This window comes from Myripristis murdjan, chromosome 12 (genome assembly GCF_902150065.1).
Source record: "Myripristis murdjan chromosome 12, fMyrMur1.1, whole genome shotgun sequence".
NCBI classification, from domain to species: domain Eukaryota; kingdom Metazoa; phylum Chordata; class Actinopteri; order Holocentriformes; family Holocentridae; genus Myripristis; species Myripristis murdjan.
This window is the reverse complement of record NC_043991.1, coordinates 14,787,860-14,811,310: the sequence shown is the minus strand read 5'-3', so window position 1 is coordinate 14,811,310 and position 23,451 is coordinate 14,787,860. Positions and strand designations below refer to the sequence as shown.

General features: G+C 41.2%; 1 protein-coding gene across 5 annotated transcripts; it reads left to right on the top strand.

The window, feature by feature from the left end:
- Positions 1-223: 223 nt before the first annotated feature.
- Positions 224-21,580, top strand: sec31a (SEC31 homolog A, COPII coat complex component). Of its 5 annotated transcripts, XM_030065331.1 has the most exons (29): positions 224-414; positions 1,326-1,405; positions 1,690-1,813; positions 2,832-3,030; positions 3,149-3,244; positions 4,491-4,631; positions 4,913-5,055; positions 5,170-5,269; positions 5,413-5,574; positions 6,693-6,845; positions 6,935-7,165; positions 7,286-7,360; positions 7,480-7,521; positions 9,105-9,542; positions 9,897-10,040; positions 10,074-10,125; positions 11,349-11,527; positions 11,704-11,830; positions 12,154-12,299; positions 12,688-12,861; positions 12,939-13,187; positions 13,783-13,884; positions 15,149-15,251; positions 15,890-16,255; positions 17,608-17,663; positions 18,388-18,639; positions 18,914-19,033; positions 19,122-19,193; positions 19,368-21,580. In XM_030065331.1, the coding sequence occupies exons 2-29, from the start codon at positions 1,327-1,329 to the stop codon at positions 19,545-19,547; spliced, it is 4,305 nt and encodes a 1,434-aa protein (XP_029921191.1). In that variant the 5' UTR covers positions 224-414; position 1,326; the 3' UTR covers positions 19,548-21,580. The 5 variants fall into 5 exon arrangements, with proteins under 5 accessions (XP_029921191.1, XP_029921192.1, XP_029921190.1 ...); XM_030065332.1 differs by having other exon boundaries at positions 9,897-10,125; positions 15,890-16,210; XM_030065330.1 differs by having other exon boundaries at positions 9,897-10,125.
- Positions 21,581-23,451: the final 1,871 nt, after the last annotated feature.

Sequence of the window (23,451 nt, the reverse complement as noted above, 5' to 3'; positions counted from 1 at the left end):
TATTTTTATATTAATTTTACACTTAAGCATATTTTCATCAACTTTTCTAATGAAATAAATGTATGTAACATGTATGCTTCGTGGAATTGGATTTACACAAATAAAAGAAAAAAAGAAAAGAAAATTAATTAAAAAAAAAAAAAAAAAAAGATTTGCAATAAACGGGGCTCGAGCAGCCATGTGTACGGCCACCGGAAGCTGTTCTTCTTCGGGGGGAGGAGACTGTCTGTCTCTCAGTGCCACGTTGATGGAGACCAGTGGGGACGTGGAAATTTCACTGCTCAGCCGGGACCAGCAGCCTTCCTACAAACCCTTGAGCAGCCACGAAAAGGGGAACTTGCCCGGGTGGAAGTTGCTTGTGTTTGCGACGTGTTTTATGTGTGTTTTCATGTGAGACGGAGCCAAACAGGCAAGGTAAGCAGCTTTAGCGGACTACTCAGTTATGTACAGTGTGTGTGTGTGTGTGTGTGTGTTATGTAGTGGAGTGATTCTCCTGTCATATTTTGCCCGCACAGTGAGCTAGCCGGCTACATATCCTCCTCTAGTCGCTGTGACTATCACGTCTTGCACAATGTCCCACCAAACAAAGAAAAAAACAACTACCTGCACTTTGTTGTCGGCTCATTTTGCCGTTCAAGACTCACTGACATTGGTTTTCCATGCAGCCGGAGCTTCTTGGTGTTTTCCTGCAGTGTGGCTTTTAATTCGCCCGTCAGCTGTTAGCTTTGCTACCAGCCACTCTTACTGTCCTTTTGTTTGCTATTGCTGGTAAAGACAGTGGGGAAAGTAGCGTTACCTGCCTGGGTCTGTAGACTCAGAGAGAGCTGATAAAATGTACTGTCATTTCTTTAAGGCATCTCTTATTGACCTGTGTGTTAATTAGTCAAAGCAGGCCTATACCTCCCATGTAGAAATACATTTCTTAGTAAAGATAGAGGATGCATTGGATATAATTGAGAAGAGTGGAACAAATGAACATACAGGAATGGGAGCTGTATAACAGAAAACTGTACTCCTATGTAATATGACTGTCATAAACAACACCCTTTTCCTGCATTAGACACAACTTTACCTCTAATGTGTTTACTTGATGCACAGGCCAGCAATATAAACTATAAATTAGTGAGAACCAAATTAAGCCTGCAGGCTTTTTTTTTTTTTTTTTTTTTGCTGGCGTTGATTCCAGGTGCCACATGAAGTGTAAATGAATGAAAGTCGTGCTCACTGTGATTTGTCGATTTGTGATCATTTCTAGTTTGCTTGTGTAGTGCTCATGTGTGGTTGTGAATGTCCCATTAAAAAATGTGTACTTTGTACTTCCTCAGGATGAAACTTAAAGAAATCAACCGCACAGCCATCCAGAGCTGGAGTCCTGCACAGCACCACCCAATCTACCTGGCAACAGGTACGGCAGGTTACATAGTGAACAACTGAGGCTTGCGGGTACACAGTGTAATGGAACAGGGAACATTTTGAATTCTTTCTAATCATTCCACCATTCACAGGCACACCCAAACTAAACTGAGGCAGAAGACCTTATTTTCTTACCTCATTGGATTATTGGAAAGGCATCATTGAAGAGAGATTGATTGCGCACTGTTTTCTACATCTGTATTTCCTGCACCACTTCAGTGTATTACAACATTCAGCACTTTGTACATGAAAGTTTTCTCTGGTGACTTTTTCCAGGAACATCAGCCCAGCAACTGGATGCCTCCTTCAGCACCAGTGCCTCACTGGAGATCTTTGAGCTGGACTTGGCTGAGCCATGTCTGGACATGAAGTCATGTGGCACCTTCTCCTCCTCTCACAGGTAAATACTTGCTAGTCAGTCTGCATTAACATGGCTAGAGTTTATAGGTTCACGATCTAGTACTTTGACTCAAAGGACCATACCAGTGATTCTGCATGTTTAGTATAATCTCTACAAAATGAACAGACTTCATGTTTCTTCTGTCTTTTCCAAAAAGAAAGCAGTCATATTATAGAACTGCGCTATCATTTCTCCTCCCTTTTATCCAGACATTGGTTTCCATTAATTCCACTATGATGTGAAAATGAACTTTGAAAGATTTCAAACTTTCCTCACACCAGTATTCCATCACTATTATGAAGTTGTCCACATTAGTTTTCCTAAAAGCAGCAGCCCTGTTTTGATTTGGTGACTTGAAAGTGGGTGGAGTGATACAGTCTCTCTGCCAGAAAATACAGAAAATAGTCCCCTTGGAAACGTGTGCTTTACACAACTCTGTGGTTTATGAATGGTGATGACGTTGTTTGCTGCAGAAGAAGAACATTACAAGGCGGGTGTTGCAGCCAAAAATTCAAATTGAAAATCGAGGGATTTTGATTATGTGTTGTGAAATCTTAAGTACCTCTGCATGATTTGCAAAATGGCTTGTGGTAATGTAAAATGTGGAGAAATTGTAGTAAATGGGCCAAACATTCAAATTCACTGGTATCATCCTTTAAAACATCCTAGTGAAAGAAATTGAAATGTTAAGTGTTGTTATGACATGCTGTACTAAGCCCCTAAAAGCCCGTCTTTCCTTTTTTTTTTTTTTTTGCTCTTTTTGCTATATTTGAAAGCACTTTGCACCACACACACATTAGAGGGATTCAAATAGATGCTGTGGAAAATTCAACACAGCATCCTAAGAAAAATCCACTGAATCACCACTGATTGGACTGTTATTATGGCTTTCTAAAAAAAATCCATGAAAGAAGAATCCACTGTATCAGGATCTACTGCAGTCCATACTTACATCAATTGTTTGTTGTTTCTCTGCCGTTGTTCATGGATGATGCACTTTGTTCTTTTCTGTCTACAGATACCACAAACTGGTCTGGGGTCCCCATGGAATGGATGCCCAAGGCCTCCCATCTGGGGTCCTAATTGCAGGAGGTGAGAATGGCGACGTTATCCTGTATGACCCTGCCAAAATCATCGCCGGCGAAAGTGACGTGATCATTGCTCAGAGTGACAAGCACACAGGGCCAGTGAGAGCTCTTGACATCAACCCGTACCAGGTATGCTCCATTTTCCTGAGGTGTTGGTGAACGTAGCATTTATTGTATTTACACTTTCTGTTTGAAACTATGACACATTGCAATGATGGTTTTTGTATTTCTGTCCTCTTCCTTACAGACAAACCTGGTTGCATCAGGTGGGAATGAGTCTGAAATCTATATATGGGATATGAACAACTTTGGCTCGCCAATGACACCAGGACCTAAAACTCAGGTACCTTTTATAATCTGTCAGCTCCATTTGTATTTCTACTGTCATCTGTCAAATGACAATCAAAGATACTTATTGTGTCTTTACACTAGGTGTGTAATGCAGGGAATTTTGCTGTCAAAATATGAAGACTCTCATTCCAAGGACATTAACAATTTTGTTTATTTCATCTCAATTAATTGTTTTATTTAGCATCTGTGATGTAATTAAGTGCTAATCACAGTTCACAAACCTCAGGTAGTTAATTGCTTAGTTACATGCTTGGATTTAAAATGGTTAGTTAGTAGCTGATTAATGCAGGTATTACAATGAAATTAATCCAGCCTCAGCATAAACCGGGAGTGTTTGATTACTTAAGGGAGTTTATCAGCCTTTAATAATATGTATTCTTGTCTATTCTCATGTCCTGTCATCGTGTATTAGATGTAACAAACAAGGTACAGAACAGGAAATGAATCAAATGAATGCCAAGGAGAGGAGATAAAATGCCAAGAAGCACACTCACACTCTTTGACTGTTTTAGAGAAATGCTGCCTCAACCTCATTTTGTGTTGAGCGTAGGAAAAGGAGTGCATTTTGTTTCCATAACAACTTTGGCTTAGTCACAGCAGCAAAGATTAGGATATTCATAAGAATAGGACAATTTTGGATAACAGAACATAATAGAAAATAAGTAAGAATGCCAGCAATCATTGGAAATAACATAGCCAGTAAAATATAGATACAGCATCTCTAGTAATAGATTTAGCGAATCTCCAAGAATGCATTGCATGCAGCAGAGGAAACACAGGAACATAGAGGAAACATGGAAACATATGTACAGAAATTTGTGCAGAATATGCTTTTGTGTTTCCTTAGCTACCACTTTGTTTAACTTGTAGCATTTGCAACCAGGCATTTATGGTGCATTTATGTCTAAAATATTAAAAACAGCCACAACAAATGAAGGTTGATTCTGTTGTATCACAGTGGGGGAAAACATCCAGCCATCCAGCTGATTATGATAATCTCAAGCACACAATTAATCTCAAGCTTGAAATATGCTCAAGACAATGTCGGAAAAACATTCTTGATATGGCCACTCGTCTTAGCTCGCACTTTCTGTCACTGATAATCAAATAATGCCAAGTTTTTTTCTGTGTTTTCAAACATTTAATGCACAGGTATGATGTGCCATGCTGCAGGTGTATGCTGTTTATTATAAATAATTGCTCATGTTTTTAATGTTTTTACTGTTATTTTAATATAGCCCGTGGAGGACATCAGTTGTGTGGCGTGGAACAGACAGGTCCAACACATCCTGGCCTCTGCCAACCCCAGTGGACGAGCCTCAGTCTGGGATCTCCGCAAGAATGACCTCATCATTAAAGTTAGCGATCACAGCAACAGAGTACGTTCAGGCTCCTCGCTACGCATGAGCTATAGTTTAGAATACATTAATCAATAATAAATATATTTTTGGGAGGGTATGTGTTGTTTTTAAACTTCATTCAGTAGATGATTTTAGGGGGGGATGAGGGTGGGTGCCATCCCTCTTGTTAGCAAAATGACCAAAAGCTGCTGAAGTGGCAGGTGGATTTTGTAATTGCACTTTTTTCACCTACCGGCTGTTTGTTTTTCTAAAGAGATCCTTTGAACCAAACACTCATAGGATTGGGTCTTTAATTTTAGATGCATTGCTCTGGGCTGGCCTGGAACCCAGAAGTGGCCACTCAGCTGGTCTTGGCCTCGGAGGATGACCGGTTGCCCGTTATCCAGATGTGGGACTTGCGTTTCGCCACCTCCCCACTCAAGATATTAGAGAATCACACACGGTAAAGCCATACTGTTGAGTTTTCCCCCAAAGCAGCTTAAACAAGACAGGTTTCCTATGTGGTTTTAAGACATCAGTAGATGAGTCTGCTTGTAACTGTTTCCCCTCTCTTCAGTGGTGTCCTGGCCATTGCCTGGAGCTTGGCTGATCCAGAGCTGCTTCTGAGCTGCGGGAAGGACAGCAGGATCTTGTGCTGGAATCCAAACACAGCAGAGGTACGTGCCTAGCTGCCATTTAGAAACAGGTTATTGATACAGTGATTGATCAACCAGAGTGGTCTACATTCATGAAGATTTCAGAAAAATTTCCTTTTCACATTGTTCCCAGACTGAAGTTAATCCTTTGATTGTCTCCACAGGTTCTGTATGAGTTGCCCACCAGTACTCAGTGGTGCTTTGACATCCAGTGGTGCCCCAGGAACCCTGCTGTGCTGTCAGCTGCAGCCTTTGACGGACACATTGACATCTATTCCATCATGGGAGGCAGCAACCAAGCCCAGAGCCAGAGGCATGCTGACCAGGTAGGCCAGGCTCTTCCACAACAAAGAGAATCGTGCAGAATTGTGAAAATAAACTCACTGTGTTTTTAAGTTATTTTATTGGTTATTGGTTGGATTACCCCATGCAGTGAAAAATGAGCTGAAGATATGTGACATGCTTAATTATAAGGTACACTAAGGAGGTGATAGAAGTGAAAAAAGAATAGAAAAAACAGAAATACTGCCTAAATTTCAAACAAGCTAAAAATGTCTTTCTTGTAAATGCTCTTTGATAAGAAGTCTACTCAACTTGTGCTAAGGAGCAGAACATGTTGACTGACATTTCTTAGCAAGGTGGAGGTGCTGCATCAGGTGCTTATTTGCAAGGTAAAATGTAAACAAAGTGGTGTTACTTTGGCTTTTCCTCCAAACAATAGCTTTCAAAAGATGCACAATGATGTCGATGGATAATAGCAAGTGTGGTGATAAATGATGAGAAAATCTCTGCCTTAATACATTTTGCAGCTGCCTCTTTTTTTCATCAACGCCTCCTCAGATACTGTGTGATTGCTTGATGCTGTAGGGTATTTGGCAAGCACTGCAGCCTACTCCATCCACAGTTCTGCTGTTTAAGGATCATACCAGTGATTTTGAATGTTTGGCCCATTTACTACAATTTCCCCACATTTTATATTGCAACAAATCATTTTGAAAATCATGTGAAGCACTAAAGATTTCACAACATGTAATCAAAATCTCTTAATTTTCGAATGTGGATTTTTAGTCGAAACACCCATCTTATAATGTTCTGCGACTGCAGAACAAAGTCATCACCTGAATGTTCATTTTCATATCATAGTGGAATGAATGGAAAGCAATAGTTTAGATAAAAGCTAGAAAAAATGATATCAGAGTTCTAAGTTATGACTCCTTGCTTTTGGAAAAGATTAGCAGAAACATGAAGTTTATACATTTTGTGTTTATTTTATTTTATATATACTAAACATGCAAAATCACTGGTACGGTCTTTAAAACTCACTCTACTTCTGCCTTTATTTCCTTCTTCATCAGACCCAGACGTCCTGAACTGAGCTCTAAATTTAATTTCTAAATCATCAAAGTTGGTTTGACTTATGCTGGACTATGTGTGTTTGTTGTAGATCAGCAACTCGTTTGGGAACATGGATCCTTTTGGGACAGGACAAACATTGCCTCCTCTGCAGCTGCCCCAGACCACTGCCACTCCAACTACAGTCAACCCCTTAAAGAAGCCACCCAAGTGGATCTGCAGACCTGTTGGGGCCTCGTTTGCTGTGAGTCCTGTCTCCATACGCATTTATGTTTGGGTTTCTGTATTGTAACATCTAAAGTACTTCCATCACTTTGTTTTTTTCACCCCTAGTTTGGTGGGAAGCTGGTATCTTTGGAGAACACAAAGCCAAACCCTCAGCAGCCTCAGCAGCCGGCTTCACATGTCGTACATGTCAGCCAGGTTGTTACAGAAACAGCCTTTTTGAAGCGCTCAGCTGAGCTGCAGGCCACGATAAGTGCAGGCAGCTTTGTGGATTTCTGCCAGACCAAGATTGATGCAGCTGAGAATGAATTTGAAAAGACTGTTTGGTCCTTCCTCAAGGTATCAAATTCACTACATGTGAAAATGAAAATAAGAATACACATAGAAGAAAATAATCAGAAAACATAACAGTGAGATTGGAGTTTATAAGTTAGTTCTGTGACTGTTTTGTGTTTTCAGGTTAACTTTGATAATGATGTCCGTAGCAAATACCTGGAGCTTCTGGGATACAAAAAAGAAGAACTTGCATTAAAGGTGAGATTTACTTTCTAGATTACTGTATGCCTCATATGGAACAAAATACATTATGTTTAATATGTTTTTATGCAGCTCCAGTATAACTTGTGGTAAATGTGTTTTCTTTTTGTCGGCAGATTTCAGCAGCACTAGAGGACAAAGCTGTCGACCCTGTCAAGGTAAGCACTTTTCAGCCTGTCAGGAATCATCGGCTCATTTACTCACTATGTATTCCACTTACACTCACCCCATATGCAAAAATATATTGTTGTGTGAGATCTGAGGTATTTGTAAATTTATTAACAAAAATGTTATTACTGTTGAAATTCAGTGCCAGTGATAAATCATAGGATCTGGTATGCAGTCCTAGGATTTTGACTTTGCCAATGAAGTAAAATTAAATAGTGATACTCTTGAAAACTGAGAGTTTGGATAATCTCAACAAAATAAGACAATAAACTGCACTAGGTATGATCTCTTATAAAAAATACTACAAGGTGAGGCTTGTACAAGATACAAGATAGTAGGGCTGTTTTCCTGTCTGCAGTGCAACTGCACTGTCATTTGAAACGTCCCAAGGTTCACTTAGCAGTCGCCTGGGACCGTCTCTTCATGAACCAGGAAGTATTTGCTTGCTGCACACCCTGGATTAATTAGGGCATTCTCACTTCCCCAAACAGTTTGAACTAGGGGTTTTCAACACTCCTGGGTTCAACTGAGCTGCACAAAACAAGGTGTGACAGCATACAGCACAGCAAGTAGACTTCTTCTGAACTACAGATAAAGGTGTTTCCACTGGTCAAAAGTCAGTTTAAAAAGTTAAAAACTGGGTTCATGCAGTTGAATATCATTCATAAATATAATTATTTCAGTGGTGGCGCTTACACAAAACTGGGATATTTGTGCTAAATTTCATTAAATGTTACCAAGTATGTGTGATTTGACAGTTCCCTAAAACTTCTGAAATTTATGATGCCTCCCATCCAGTGTGACAGAATTTGTGAGACAATAGAAACATACAGACTGATGTTGGTATTTACTATTTTTACTAGTTTTGCAGCAAAGCTACAGCCAGAAGAGAACCTTGAATTGTGTATTTACTAGTCCTACATTTGTGTCTCGTGTTTTGCAGTAAGGAAGTGATGAAAGTATAGTAGTTGGCAAGATTTCACACACCGTGAGAAGAGAGAATACAGAGGCACTGCCTGCTTGTTTTCAGTTGTGTTGATGCTGAAAACCAGTACCACTAAGGGAACTGATAAACAATTGTACCGATAAGCAGAATCGATAACGGCACTGATATCAATAAAATCTTATCAATTCCCATCCCTACTACTACGTATCTCTTGGAGACTACTAAAAGGAAGTGGGAAAACTATTTCCTTTATCCATGTGTAGCCACCTTCAATCAGCCCTCCAGTCGGAGCCGCAATGTGGTCTGTCATCTCATAGTAATATTACAGCTCCCTGTGATCTTATACATTACTCTAACAGTAATGTGTACTTTAATGCACATCCTAAGCTGTCATTACTAAGACTTTGAAACCATATCTGGCCTTAGTCTGGTTATCCCAGCCCACCTACAATTTGTAAGCCTGATCTGCAGCCCTCAGTAAGTTTGGACAATTTGTCTGAGTTTGACAGAATTAAACAGGAACCTGTAATTTCAGATGTTTGATGCTCAACCTTGCCATCCTGTTCCTGAGTTTGCACTTGCATTTCAAATGTGTTACCTTGCTACAACTCCATATCTTTACTCAAGCTTCAGCCAGTGGCAGAAGTGGACACGATCGCTCCAGTGGCAGAAGTGGACATTATCGCTCCAGTGGCAGAAGTGGACATTATCGCTCCAGTGGCAGAAGTGGACACGATCGCTCCAGCCAGCCTTCAGCCCTTGGCAGATTCCAGTCTGTTCCTCCCTGCTGAAAATCCTGAAGCAGCGTTTGACATGATCGCTGCAGCAAACCTGCAGGCAGAAGACAGCCTGGACCTGCAAGCTACCACAGATCCAGAGACCGAGGACGCAGCAGAAGTGGATCCAGAGGCTGAAGATGCAGCAGAAGTGGATCTAGAGGCTGAAGACGCAGCAGAAGTGGATCCAGAGGCTGAAGACACAAATGCAGTGGATAGTCTGACGAGTGAACCAGAGCCAAATGAGGACCAGATTCTCCCACCAGAGGAGGACATTCCCCTGGATGAGGTACTCCTCGATCCCCTGACCACTTCTTTCCCTTTAGCCCCGTTCCAGAAAGTTTATACTCCATTGTCACATGAATGGCTTTATATTGAGCAAAACATGGAGGTTGCTTTGAGATGAATTGTGTTTGTCTTGCAGTTCCATCACCTAGTTGTAAATGTTGCTTTACTCATTACACCACAGAAGTTGAAGAAATTTGGGATGTTGTTATGCAAAAAATTAACCAGTGGCATTTTTCAAACTATTTTGTCAATACACTGCAGCCGTATTTTTAAGATCCAGGGGGTTGCTGAAGAGTGACAACATAATTCTCTGAAACTCTACAAGATGTTGTGAAATATTATTGTGGTGTTTCAGGAGACGACTGCAGCAGTGGAGGAGGAACCCTGCCCTGCTGTAGAGACCCCAGCCGCAGTTGAGGCTCCTGCTGTAGAGGTCCCAGCTGCCATTGAGGCTCCTGCTGTAGAGGTCCCAGCTGCCATTGAGGCCCCTGCTGTAGAGGTCCCAGCTGCCATTGAGGCCCCTGCTGTAGAGGTCCCAGCTGCAACCCCTGGCAAAGAAGGTGTCAGTCTCAGCATCAGTCAAGGTGACAACATCTCCATCTTTTCTGAAATTAGGATGGTGTTAGTGTGAGGTAGACTTTAGACAGTTTCTCATGTGTTAGTTTGCCTGCTTTGTACATTGATACATTGTTTACTTCTTTCACTTGGTCTGATTTGCCTTCGCTATGCAATTTACATTTTGTAAAGAAATGGCATGTGAGCTTTTGAAAGGAAAAAATAAACACATTTTTATATAAGAAATGACACTGAAAACCATGGTATATCTCTGTGAAATATACCTATACACTAAATACTTTGGTCTTGGCAGATAAGGTGCTAATACACCAGCCCTAGGTGTTGTGGACTCTGGTGTTCTTGTTTTTGAAACAGTTGTCACAGCTCTGGGTTTTAAGTAATGTACATAACATATGTTTCAGAGAAGGCACCCTGCCAGCAGTCACCAATATAAATGAAGAGGCTGGAAGTGATGCTGCATTACTTTGACCTGTTAACTGCTGCTTTACAAGGCAGCTCAGTGAGACAGGCTAAAGCTGCTGTGCAGTTTCACAGCTTAGCTGATGAAAAATGTATGTAGACTGTTGCTGTCAGCAACAAATCGTATACAGCATGTAAAACAATCCACTTTAGCGTTCACTTGGAAACGATCAGAGACACGCTCTCTCAGCCATGCCAGGGAACAGATCGTTGGTCTGCTCCGTAGACTGGTTAAGTTGTTATCACTTGCCAACGTAAACCATAGTGCTGGATAAATACTCAGTTGCAACCATTGTTCCCAACCAGGTTCCATCATGGTTCAAGAGTTCACAAGTTTTCACTCCAAGCAGTCACCCACAGCAGTTAATTTCACTGATAATAACCTTAAGCCATAGAGGAGCAACTCCTTAGTGAAAACAGCCACTGTAGCATTTGGTTGGAAGAAAAACCAGCCTGGATGAATACATGTGCCGCTAATGATATTATTTAAGGTTCAGTTCCACTAAAGGATAGCAGAACCTTTCCAGTGAGCCAGCATGAACAATACAAAGACCCTGGCTCTGTTACTCCTAAATGGACCAGAACCTTAATTAGTATCATGAGTAACACCTGTGTTTAGCTGCTATTTCATGTCAAAATGGCTGCTGTGAAAAGGATTTACTAGTTCATTCTGCATCATGATTAAGAATCAATGGAGATGTAAAATGTGTTCATACCTTCCCCTTTAGAGTGTTAATTTATTTGATTTATTTACGCTTTGTTTGCCTGCCAGATGTGGACGGGCTGATCACTCAGGCTCTCCTGACTGGAGACTTTGAGGGAGCTGTGGAGCTCTGTCTCCATGACAACCGTATGGCAGACAGCATCATCCTGGCCATCGCAGGAGGGGCTGAACTCCTGGAGAAAACCCAGAAGAAGTACTTCACCAAAGCACACAGCAAGATCACAAAGGTACAGTCGAGAATTCACACATGTTGCTGTGCTAAGGTTGTGTAGAGAGCAGCAGGAGCTCTGTAAATAACACTACTGTGGAAGGATAATGACTGTGAAACTGTGATGGTATAGTAAGAAGTGCGGAAGGAGATATTTTGTTATTGATGATATATCTGTGACATGTTGCCCTGCAGCTGATCAGTGCAGTGGTGATGAAGGACTGGCATGACATCCTGCAGACATGTGACCTGCAGAACTGGCGGGAAGCTCTGGCTGCTGTCATGACCTACGCTCAACCGAATGAGTTCTCCTCCCTCTGCGGTTAGTACACTTTGGGATACAGACGGCTTGATAGACTTAAACAGATCATAACATTTCCATCAGTTCAGTGTGTAGGTGTCTCTTTCACATATTTACCTATTTTTTTCCCTTTTTAGAAATGCATAACCCTGTTCTAGACTATTTTGCAAATTTCTTTGCGTCTGAACTATGAATTGCTGCTGTGTCACTGTGAATTTTGTGTGTGTGTGTTTGTGTGTGTGTCTGTGTGTGTGCGTGCGTGTGTTTGTGTCTGTGTGTGTCTGTGTGTGTCTGTGTGTGTCTGTGTGTGTCTGTGTGTGTGCGTGCGTGTGCGTGTGTTGTAGACCTCCTCGGTGGCAGGCTGGAGGCATCTGAGGACAGCCAGCTGCAAGCCCAGGCCTGCCTGTGCTACATTTGTGCTGGCAATGTAGAGAAACTAGTGTCCTGCTGGACCAGAGCACAGGATGGCTGTTGTCCACTCTCTCTCCAGGTGTGTACATGTGGAAGGGCAAATGCATTTCAGAGTATAACTGGCATAATATTAGGACTCTGTTTCCAAGACAGTTGTGAATTGACAATAAATTCAGAATTTGCTACCCTGTCGTATTTTTCAACGGAAACCACTTCTGCTCCTCACTGTCTAACTATACACTATCAAAACCATACAAAGCACGTCTTGAGTGGAGCCTGCCTGTACTGAAAAGATGTGACATATTTAAGGAACTAAAAAAACATTTAACATGAAACACATAGTTTTTAACAAGTGGGTGGCCCACAAAAATACCTACATACCTGACATCTGGCATCAGGTATGTAGGTATGTGAATTTTTGTGGATTGATTCGGGTCATGTTAACGGGCTGTGTGCACATTACTCAGGAACTGGTGGAGAAGGTGGTGGTGCTGCGGCGCGCAGTAGAGCAGACCCAGCGCTCCGGTCCAGCTGCTGTGGGCGTCTTGTTGGCTGAAAAGATGAGTCAGTATGCCAACTTACTGGCTTCCCAGGGCAGCCTGTCCACTGCCATCACCTACTTGCCTGACAACACCGACCAGGTATGTAACACATCTGCAGTAGGTTACTGATCACTGATGATGAGGACCACACCAGTAATCTTGTCTCCTCCTTCTAGGTTGCTGTACAGCAGCTTCGTGACCGCCTCAGTCGGGCTCTGGGGCAACAGGCAGCCGCTCCTGCAGCTCCAGTCCAAACCCAAAAAGTTCAGCCTCAGCCGCCTGCTCCTCAGGCCCAGCACACTACAGCCATGCCCAGACACCCGTACACCCCAGCCCAGCCTGCTATGGTGCCTCAGCCCTCTGCAGCACCAGTACCCATGCCTACACCTGCCTCTGCCCCAGCACAGCCTCAGTATTACCAGCCAGTACGTTCCACTGACCTCCCAAAGCTGAACATAACAAGTGTTTACATGAGGACCCACGATGTTACCGTCCTCCTTCACAACACTGTTCACTTTAAGAGAATATTATCCTTAAATATGAGGGCAGACTGGTCTCTTTCCTCTTCACTTATCTGTGTGCGGTAAAAAGTGAGGAAATCTACAGGTCACATACTAACTAATCACCTGGTGTAACACTCATTACAATTTTCTGTTGTGTTGTAGTCATTACATTGATTGGACTTGTGGTTTCTGTTTTGGCCAGGGTTTAAATCACATGCTGATTCCCACAGTACTCTTGAAATATTAATGATAAATTTGCTTATCGCACGGGCTGTATGCCACTAATGCTGGGGGCTCATCTTTGGGAGCAGTGTACTTAATTATGTTAATTATGTACTAACTTCATATGGGGGTGCAAAATTCCCCTGGGTGTCCCTGTAATTTGAGCCCTGGTTCTTCTGTTTCCCTGTCGTGTGTCCACTGGTCCAATGCTTGTGCATTGTGGCGATGTTGTTTGGTGGTTCCCCCCATGGTGTGGCCATCATCGGTATGTGCCATGTGTCTCTGTGTACTCCAGGTGAGGGCTGCCTCCACTGTCACCTCCTGGAGTAACCAAACTCCCACAGCCCTCCCCAATGTCCCTCCTCCTGTTCAACTAGGCACCGCCTCAGACCAGCAGGTATACTGCCCATCCACTCAACCCTAACACACAACTGTGCACAGCGCTCACTATTTCTGATACTGTGCACAACTCAAAAATACACCACACTCATGCCCATGCACATATATTAGACGGTTGTACCACTGTAGCAAGTCTTCTGTTTTGTTTTGTTTTGCTCTTCTTTCCTTACTTTTTATTACAAGATATGCATGGTTTTCAATTCTGTTTTTATATATAAAAGTTCTTTCATTTACAGTAAGTCGTCGGAGCATTCTGATTTTTTTTTTTTTGTAACTGAGGTTTCGCACAGACTAACTGAATAGTTATAAAGCCAGTGTTGAATACATTGTGGTTGAATTGATGGGACCAATACCAGGCCATCACAAACCTCCCTCTTGCTACTGTGGTACATCTTTGGTTGTAAAAGAATCAAAATAAAGCATGTAGTCTATCTCAGCACCTTCCCTTCCGCATAAGCAACCCCAGTCCCCTCAACCCCCTTTGATACAGCGGCCGGCAGCTCAGTCCCCTCAAGGTTTGACGCATGCGCTGTTTCTGGTCAGAGCTTCACTTAATTCTCCTAGCTTTTCTTCATGATTTAATGCATGGACCTGTTTACATCACTCCTCATGCTCTAACTGCTAACATCTGTAAAGTCTTTCTTCTTGCTATGTGCTTTTCTAACATACCACACCGCTCTTCTCACCACTCATTTTCAGAGTGAACTGTTCCTGAACACTGTTAACTAATAACTCATGAATTCCTATCTCATGTGTTATGAGGTGAATTTTCCCACCCACAGAAGAGCAGAAGAGGCAAATCTGAGAATAATCTGCCCTCTGTCTTATAGCACCAAGATGCTTTTACTGTGTTCCTGTTGTAATAAAATAGCATTGTTTAGGGCTATGCAATATATTGATATTTTGATATAAGACTAGATATCCTCTGGGATTTTGGATTTATATCTCTTGTCTTTTCCTGGATTTAAAGGCTGAAGGATGCAGTTCCCTGAACCTGTTAGACTGTTGTAGCTGTTCTGTTGTTTGGCTCTACCTGCTTTGACATCCACATTATTTATGACTATTTAAAAAAATCTAATTGTTTAAATATTTTGTGAATGCACCAAGAGTCATCCCTACAATAATGTCACAGTATCGAGGTATTTGATTTTCTCCATATCGCACAGCCCTAGCTGGATTTCCTCTCCTGTTGTAGTGCATGAAGTGTAGCCAGTTCCCTGGGTTTTGAAATTTGGTGTTAGAGTTTCTTTCTGCTTGGGCAGGCGGACCTCTCCAACCCCATGTATGGGATGCCAGCTTCCGGAGCAGCTGCCCCCCCTCCGGCCTCCTCCACCCCTGCATACATGTACTCTCATCAGTACCAGCGTGAGTATTTAACAAACTCCACACTCCAGACCAACACGTCACAAGGTGGTTTATTGTGGTTTCATTTTCTGGTGTTTTGTCATTAAGTCACATTCCTGCTCTGCAGTGTGAGTTTTTTTTTTTTTTTTTTTACATAGAAAAACTCTTGGGATTATGTGCAGAGGAAAGCACAATCTACCTCTTTAGTATGAGTCCCATGTACACGTAATACTCAGCTCCTAGGTTGCATAAAGTACCTGGATCTGAAAAATGTAGCTGGAATAAATCCTCTCGCCTCTCTTTTCTAAAACAAAACCGGCAAGCATTTCCTTTTGGCAATGTTTGACTCTTCAATATCCGTTCTTCTTCCTCTTCTGTTATTATGGCTGGAATGTTTCAGTTCTATCCATGAAGTATTACTCTGTCACTAACATGAGATGAGAATGGCTGTCATGAATAACTTTTCTGTATGTTCATCTCATTGCCTATTGGGCAAACTAAATCTTATATTCCATGGATGCATTTTAGCATGCACTGTACTGTGTCTAGCTGTATGTTTGTTATTAGACTTCTGACCTGTATAGCATGCAGCATGTAGTTACAGCCAACAGCTGTAGCTTATCTCTAACAGCATCTGTTGTGTCTTGTATGAACCCTAGCCTACCCCCAGGTCAACCAGTACCCATCTGGATCCGGGGGGGCACCTATCTATCAGCCTCTGCAGTACTCTTCTGCTGTGACCTCCTCCGCTCCTCAGCCCCCGGGCTTTCTGTCTCAATACATGCAGCCTGTTCCCTCTCAGCAAGCTCCTCCACTCTATCCTGGACAACCTCCTATCAGCCCTCCTTCCCATCCTCCCTTCTTGCCAACTGCTTCCTCCTCCTTCTCTCCTCCTGCATCCTCTGGAGCATCTTTCCAACACGGCGGGCCAGGATCTCCAGTATCTTACATGCCGCCCCCTCCACCAACCGGAGTCTCAGGTACACAGCCTGACCCCGACCAGATCCCCGCCTCTCAGAGAACAGGTCTGCATGGCTCTGCTTTTCCTCAATGCGACAGTCTTCTTTAGTAGTTGATGCAGTCAGCCCTCAGGTTTTATTTGGAGTTGCTCAGTTGTTACTGTTTGGACTTAAAATTTACTGTGTTGAGTAAAAACCACAAGTCAGTTTCTTCCAGTTAAAAGGGAGAGTGCTACTTTAGGTTTAAATTGTAATTGTAGTAAGTAGTGTAAAAGTAGTGGCGTCTTTGGGATATTAGAGGTGTAGTTCATTCATTTCGGTATGGGTTTAGACACAGCCACAAAATAGATTATATTAGCATAACACCTCATCCTTTTGCTGAAGAGGCAACTTTACTTTAAAAGCTTAAGAAACTGGGAGAACAGAATCATGCCTGCCTTCCCAACAAGAGGAGAGAATGTATTGGAAAATGTGTAAAAGGTGGCAGTGACAGCAAGCAGGTGTTATTTTATTTTATTTTATTTCTCTTTATTTATAATAGTGCATTTTCTTCTACAGAACAAACAGTACATAAAACCAAAGTTGTACAGACATAAAAACCTGAATGAGCAGCATGCAAGTTCCTAAACTCTCTCATTTTCTGTGGAAAAACTCAGGACTTGACCTCGTGATGGCATCGCTGGAGTCTGTATTTCATATGTTTGTCTTTTATAACTATTGGTTCCTGCTTTGGAGTTGCTCAGTTTCTCGTGAACCAGAACACAAAGAGAAGCGTTTTTGTAGTAATCTTATTGCTGAATGACTGAAAACAATTATGTTTTGGTATATTAGACAAATACAAGAGGACAGATGTAGGTTGACCCAAATTTGTTGCCCTAGTGCTTTGTGGGCTTTGCATGGCTATTTAGGGAAGTCATTACCCTGATGGAAATGGCAGGCCGGGATCATGATTATAATTAGGGCCAAGGCTTGCCTCATTACTGCTACATGAAAACTTAATCAAAAAAAAAAACAAAAAAACAACTTGTTTAACAATTGTAATTTAACATAAAATGTATAAACCCTGATTCTCTTTGGGAATGTGCATGTTGTCTGTCAGATAACTTTTGATTATTTTGCTTAATCACAGAATTTTGTCTCACGCTACTCAGAATATGAACAGATTACATCTGAAAATGCAATCAAGGGTGTAAAATTCTTTCCCTTTTTTAAAATCAGAATTGAGGTTATTTGTTAACCATTGGTGCTGTCAGAGAATACAGTCAGTACAGCCTGATCAGACTGAAACTGGCTTTGCTTATCAATCATGTTGTGCAATTAAGCTTCACAATTCAAGAACATCTCTCAAGACTCCTCCCAAAAATCATTGGGAATGGCTGAATAAATGGATAAATAATTGATTCATCTCTTTTCCTCAGGACCTCAGAATGGCTGGAATGATCCTCCTGCCCTGAGCAGAGCACCAAAGAAGAAGGTCTGTCTGCCAGACCGAGAATATGTACCGTAATTGCACCTTGACTTAAAGCAAACACACTGTCAGGAAAGGGGCTGTACATCCAAGTTTAAGGGGCATTAAGTGAGGGGAGTGGCACCAAAGCCAGAAATTTCAGCTCCTTGCAAACTCATCATTGAGTAAACCAACCCATTACAACAGCCCCTCCATAGATGCATTATGGTCATGTTGTGTTATTGGACGGTAACATCTTACTTACAGTGCCATTAAAGACCATACAACTGATGTTTGACCCATTTACTACAGCATTTTACATGGCAGCAAACAATTCTGCAAATCATGTGAGGGGGCTAAAGATTTCACCACAGATCTGATAATTCGCTGTGTAAAGCAAACATTTCCCTGGGAGCTATTTTCCGGCAAAGGGACCGTTTCACTCCGCCCTGTTTCATGTCATCAAAACAGAACAGTGCTGCTGCTTTTAGGAAAATGAATGTGGATGACTTTATTACAGTGATGGCATACTGGTGTGAAGAAAATCACTGAAAGTTCATTTTCATATTGTAGTGGAATGAATGGACAAAAGGAAGGAAAAATGATGTCAAGAGTTTTAAAGTACGACTGCTTCCTTGAGGAAAAGATTAGCAGAAACATGGCGTATATATATTTTGCAGATACTACGCTAAACATGCAAAGTCACTGGTGTGGTTCTTTTAAATAAAACATGATGTTTTTCATTATTCAGCACGTTCCAGAAAACTACACTCCTCCTGCACCCATCACCGCACCCATCATGGCTCCCCTGGGTGGTGACCCTCAGGCCCAGCCAATATCCTCTGCAGCTCCCCAGGCCATGGTCCCGGGCCAGGTTGGTGTCCAGGCCCCGTACTCAGGCATGCAGCAGCAGCAGCAAATCTCCCCTCCACCTATGAACCCAGCAATGCCCAAGACAAGTGTGGAGGGTGCCCCAGGAGCCCCTACTGGTGATGTCATACAGGTACAGGATGAATCCTCACTATGTATCACTGTATAAAAACTTTCTACATGTTACGTCACTATATATCTGAGATGTGTGTGCTACACTGGAAACATGACAAAAGAAATTATTCTCATCACTACCTTTATGACGATAAAGGCAATGCTGACCAAGCTGGTGTTGAATTTGTCATTGATGTAGTATCATTAGTACCAGCCCTTGCTACATCCCGATTAATGCCTATAACTCAACTTGACTTGACTCAAAATATTCTTACCTTATATAACTCATTCAGCCGATGCAATCCATCCCTGCTGAGAAGATCACGAAGAAGCCCATCCCTGATGAGCACCTGGTCCTGAAGACCACATTCGAAGGGCTCATCCAGAAGTGCTTGGCTGTAGCTACTGATCCCGTGAGTCCAGCTAGAGCTTTGAAAGTTGAACATACCTTCATAACAGTAACAGTAAACAATTCTGAAGTGTCTTTGCTCTCTCTCACAGCAAACCAAGAGAAAGCTCGACGATGCCAACAAGCGTTTGGAGGCCCTCTACGACAAACTAAGAGAGCAGACAGTGAGTACCCCGCCTCCATCAGTAGTTGGCATGTCTTGTTTCCAAAATGAGACAGATCATTATAGTTTAATGTCAAATCTTGCAAATTAGTGAAAAAATGGAATTCCATGACAGGATATTGGGATAATATGATGTTTTTTTCTGACCACCACTTTCTCTTATTCCTCTCCCCAGCTCTCCCCAGCCATTGTAGGAGGACTGCATAACATGGCAAGGAGTATAGAGTCTCGATCCTACACAGAGGGCCTCAATATTCACACCCACATAGTTAGCAACAGCAACTTCAGTGAGACGTCGGCCTTTATGCCCGTTCTCAAGGTGGTGCTGACACAAGCCAACAAACTTGGGGTCTGAGTAGGCAGAAACTCCCAACCACTCCTGAGTCTTGAAAGATGGAAAAGGATTAGTTGAAGGTTGTGGTAAAAAAAAAAAAAAAAAATGGTGGAACGTGTTCCAATTATGGGTAGTTTGTTTCAAAGGGAGTTCCGTTTTACTCGTGATGCAGATCTACTTGATGAAGAGTTTTGAGATGTATCAAAATACTGTTAAATGCTCCCTCGTGCCATGCTGTTTCCCTCCACAACGTCAACACAAGCCATGCTATCAGTATCACACAGTGGTGAAAGTAAAGTCTGAGCCCAACCCCGACTCCCACCCACCAGCTGCCCAATAACACACACACACACACACACACACACACACACACAAAACCAACAAGGGCTACAGACAAGTTAGCAAAAGCACTACCATAATCCAGCAGCAAATTGAGTCACACTAAAGTTTTTTTTTTTTTTTTTTTTTTTTTAAATCTAAATCACAGTTTCAGACATATGAATTATGTAACTAATGTAAGAAATGGATACATTTCAGTTGCTGAATTGAATGAAATCTTCAAACTGACATTTCAAGCCTATAAGCTGGCGTGAACAAAGTCTAAATGAGCAGCACACGGGCCAGTATGAAAGGCATTTGCCCTCCTCTGACTGGTAATATGAATGAAACCAGACAAAAAAACAAACAAACAAAAAAAAAAATACTGAGGAAGAAATTCAGAAGTGTTAGTTGCAGATTTGGTAAGCAATAATGAAATTGCTTTTTACTTGCAGGCGATTTATCAGTAATAAATTTAGGATGTTTAACGAAATGGGCTAGTTTAAATGAATTTGGCTAACAGCGCACCAGTGACAAGGTATCGCAGCATGACTTTGGTCCACATTTGCATGGGTGTGTAAACAGCAATCATTTAGGAAAAATGATCTTACATCAAAAAATGTATAATCAATTTTAGTTAATTATCAACTTCCAGATTTTTCATTTTGGTTTTTGCGTTAAAGCAATTTTAGAGGACCTTGTAATTCCTAAAGAGATTTTTCTTTAAAAAGTAAAATCATGTTTTATCTTCAAATGAATTCTTCATCAGTGTATGTGTGGTTTTTATGATGGCTGCAGATAATGAAGCTAAAGATGAATGCAAAGTTTGGAGAAGCTGTATCGCAGATACAGGACACAAGACACAGAACAGGGAATCAAGTCTGCCAGTTAAACTTTAGAGCCAGTAATTTTCAAACGAGCATGTTAAGATAAATTTTGTGGCAAGTTTTGGTCTGATGACAAAAATTAGTTTCATTGTTGTGGAGATGCAGCAGGTTTGGTAGCAGTTCTAGCCCGTTCACCACTTGGTACTGTAAACATAACAGTGATCTGCTGCACCAGTGTGTTTTCCTTGGCAGCCAGTGAGGGCTCTGAATACCAAGGCAGAGATGCTCCAGATAAACACACAGGAACTTTGTTAGTGCTCTGATTCAGTGAACACTCGGGTGCATCAGTGAGCACTGATGTGTGAATGAATCCAATATTTCATGCCAGTACTCCATACTGCTGTGTATTCTTGTTCTTGTAGTCCAGACTGACTTACTTTCACCACTCGTATCACTACAGAAATGCACATTGGACCAAGATAGTGTAGGTTTGGGATATGCCAATGCTATGCAACGCATTCCCGTTTGTTAAGGATGTTTAATTTTGTTGGCTTTTGTTTTGTTTTGGTCTCTTATTTTTGTTTTTTATTCTTTTTTTTTTGTCAGTATAATCATTATACTCAGCAGAGTGCAATGGGATTTTTTTCCCTAATGGAACTTAAAAGATATGCATGCTTTAATACAGACGCTTACAAGCATCCTTAAAGGCAAAGAGGTAATCATCAGCTTAATCAGACTCAGAGGGAACTGGGAAGGAGGACGTCTGCTTGCTTATCATTCCAACTACGATGAGGGCTGTAGTCTGACTGGTCCACCTGTCTCAGTTTATGTTGTTAATAAAAGAAAACGATTCTTTGTTTTAGATTGACTACATGCAATATTTTCAATAAATAGTATTTATTTAAAACATGCTGTCTGAATTTTTTGAGGTCATTTACTTTCTCTGTTTACTTTCTTATTCGTTTGGTGCTCTTGATAAGTGTCAGAGGCGGTCAGTGAAATAAGCAACACAGGCAGCCATCAAAAGGAAATGTAGTGCACTTTACTTAAACTAGTAAAGTGCAGGGGAAGAAAGAAAAGTATAATGGTGGAAAAAATCACACTGACTTAGGCTAGGATGGGGCCCCATGGCTTCATTATATTTCTGTTATTGACTGAAATCAATTACATCTGACCAGAAACTGTAAAATCATGAGTTTTACATTGTGATACTTGTAAAGTGTAGTTTTGTTTGTTTGTTTGTTTTTATTCATTTATTTATTTGGAAATGTGTGAGTTGTACAACTTTGTCAGCTGCAAAAAAAAAAAAAAAAAAGTGCCTGACCGATATTACCAGCTGATACTGGCCTATCACAGGTATATTGGTGTCACATCGTTATTAGCGTATGTTGACTGATGTGCACTGATATGAAATGTTTAACAATGTATAAAAATGTTAAATATTCTTTGGTAAAGTTATTTGTTTAAGACAGCAGCCTCCTCAGTGCCCTTGCCCAGTCATATTGGTGCAAGATCGGTACACATTCCACATAGAAACAGACTATTTTCATTGCAGCGCAAAAATTATATTTATCATCTGTCAAATTCACTATATTGGTAATCAGTGAATTTTTCCCCGCTAAAACTGTTAGATGCTTTTCTTAGTTCTTTGCTACATTCATGCATTTCGTCACATTATCGTTAGTATCATAAAGTTATACACTTATCTGTTAGCCACAAATAAGAAGTAAAGATTAGTGGAAAACAAGCATTGTGAGAAATGTATGTTGGTGTTTTGCAAGCTTTTGAGAGTCGGGGTTAAACATTGAAAGGAGAACGGCTCGGTGGTAGGATGTTGTTCAACTGCCTCACAGGATCAGATAGCTGGCTCAGAGGTGGAAGAGTTCATAAAATTTGAATCTGGGTCAAACATTAACCCATTGATTCAAAGCTTCCTATGAAAACTAACCGCAACAACGAATATAAACAAATCATCATGTCATGAATAAATGATATACAGAAAACGGTTGATGTGGTCTACTCTTTGTTCAGAAGAGATGAGCAGATGGAAGAGCCTTCAATAACAGGAAGCTCACACTGAAAAAACTTCCTGTTACACACTGAGCCTCAAACTCTGACCCCCATGTCTTTAAATGTGTTTCTTCTCTTATTTGGATCTGTTTATGAATGAATTAATGAATTAATGAATTAATGATACTATATTAATCCTTTGCAGGAAATTACATGGTCATGGCAGCTTCATCACTTCAACACACATAAAATCGCACCTTCATGTTGTTTGTTGTCCTCTAAGCACCAACCTCTTCCCCCAACTCTTTTTTCTTCAGTTTCCTGTAAAATCCGCTTGTTAAACTACTACTGGAAAGCATCAACTTAACCTATGCATTAATTAAAGAAAAGAATATGTTATTAAGATGTTTTGGGCAAATTTCAGGAGACTTGTCTTTCTACATGACACCAAAAAGTTAAGCCTGAATCTGCCACTTCAATTGTTCCTCCAAACTGGTTTTCTTGCAATACTTCATTGAAGAAAAGGGAATACAAAAAGAGAGGGGAAATAATATCTATGTAAGATCTTATTATGTTTTAATTGTTTAAAAAAACGAACAACGCAGGGAGGGGTGGACAGGGTCAAAAGATGGATGGGAGGCCATGGGTGAAGTTATAATCTGGATCACTGGAAGTTTAAACGCAGGTTGGAAAATTATTTGTATTTGATTTTTTTTCTTTTATGAAAGTTTAGCCAGGTAATAACACACTCGTGCTTATCTTGGCCTTGA

What these genes read in the sequence shown, in the direction of transcription:
- sec31a (XM_030065330.1), top strand. Translation starts at nt 1,327, where the DNA reads ATGAAACTTAAAGAAATCAACCGCACAGCCATCCAGAGCTGGAGTCCT. An exon ending in GCCAGAGGCATGCTGACCAG is followed by an intron (nt 5,575 to 6,692) that starts GTAGGCCAGGCT and finishes TGTTTGTTGTAG; the next exon opens with ATCAGCAACTCGTTTGGGAA. An exon ending in CTACTGGTGATGTCATACAG is followed by an intron (nt 18,640 to 18,913) that starts GTACAGGATGAA and finishes TAACTCATTCAG; the next exon opens with CCGATGCAATCCATCCCTGC.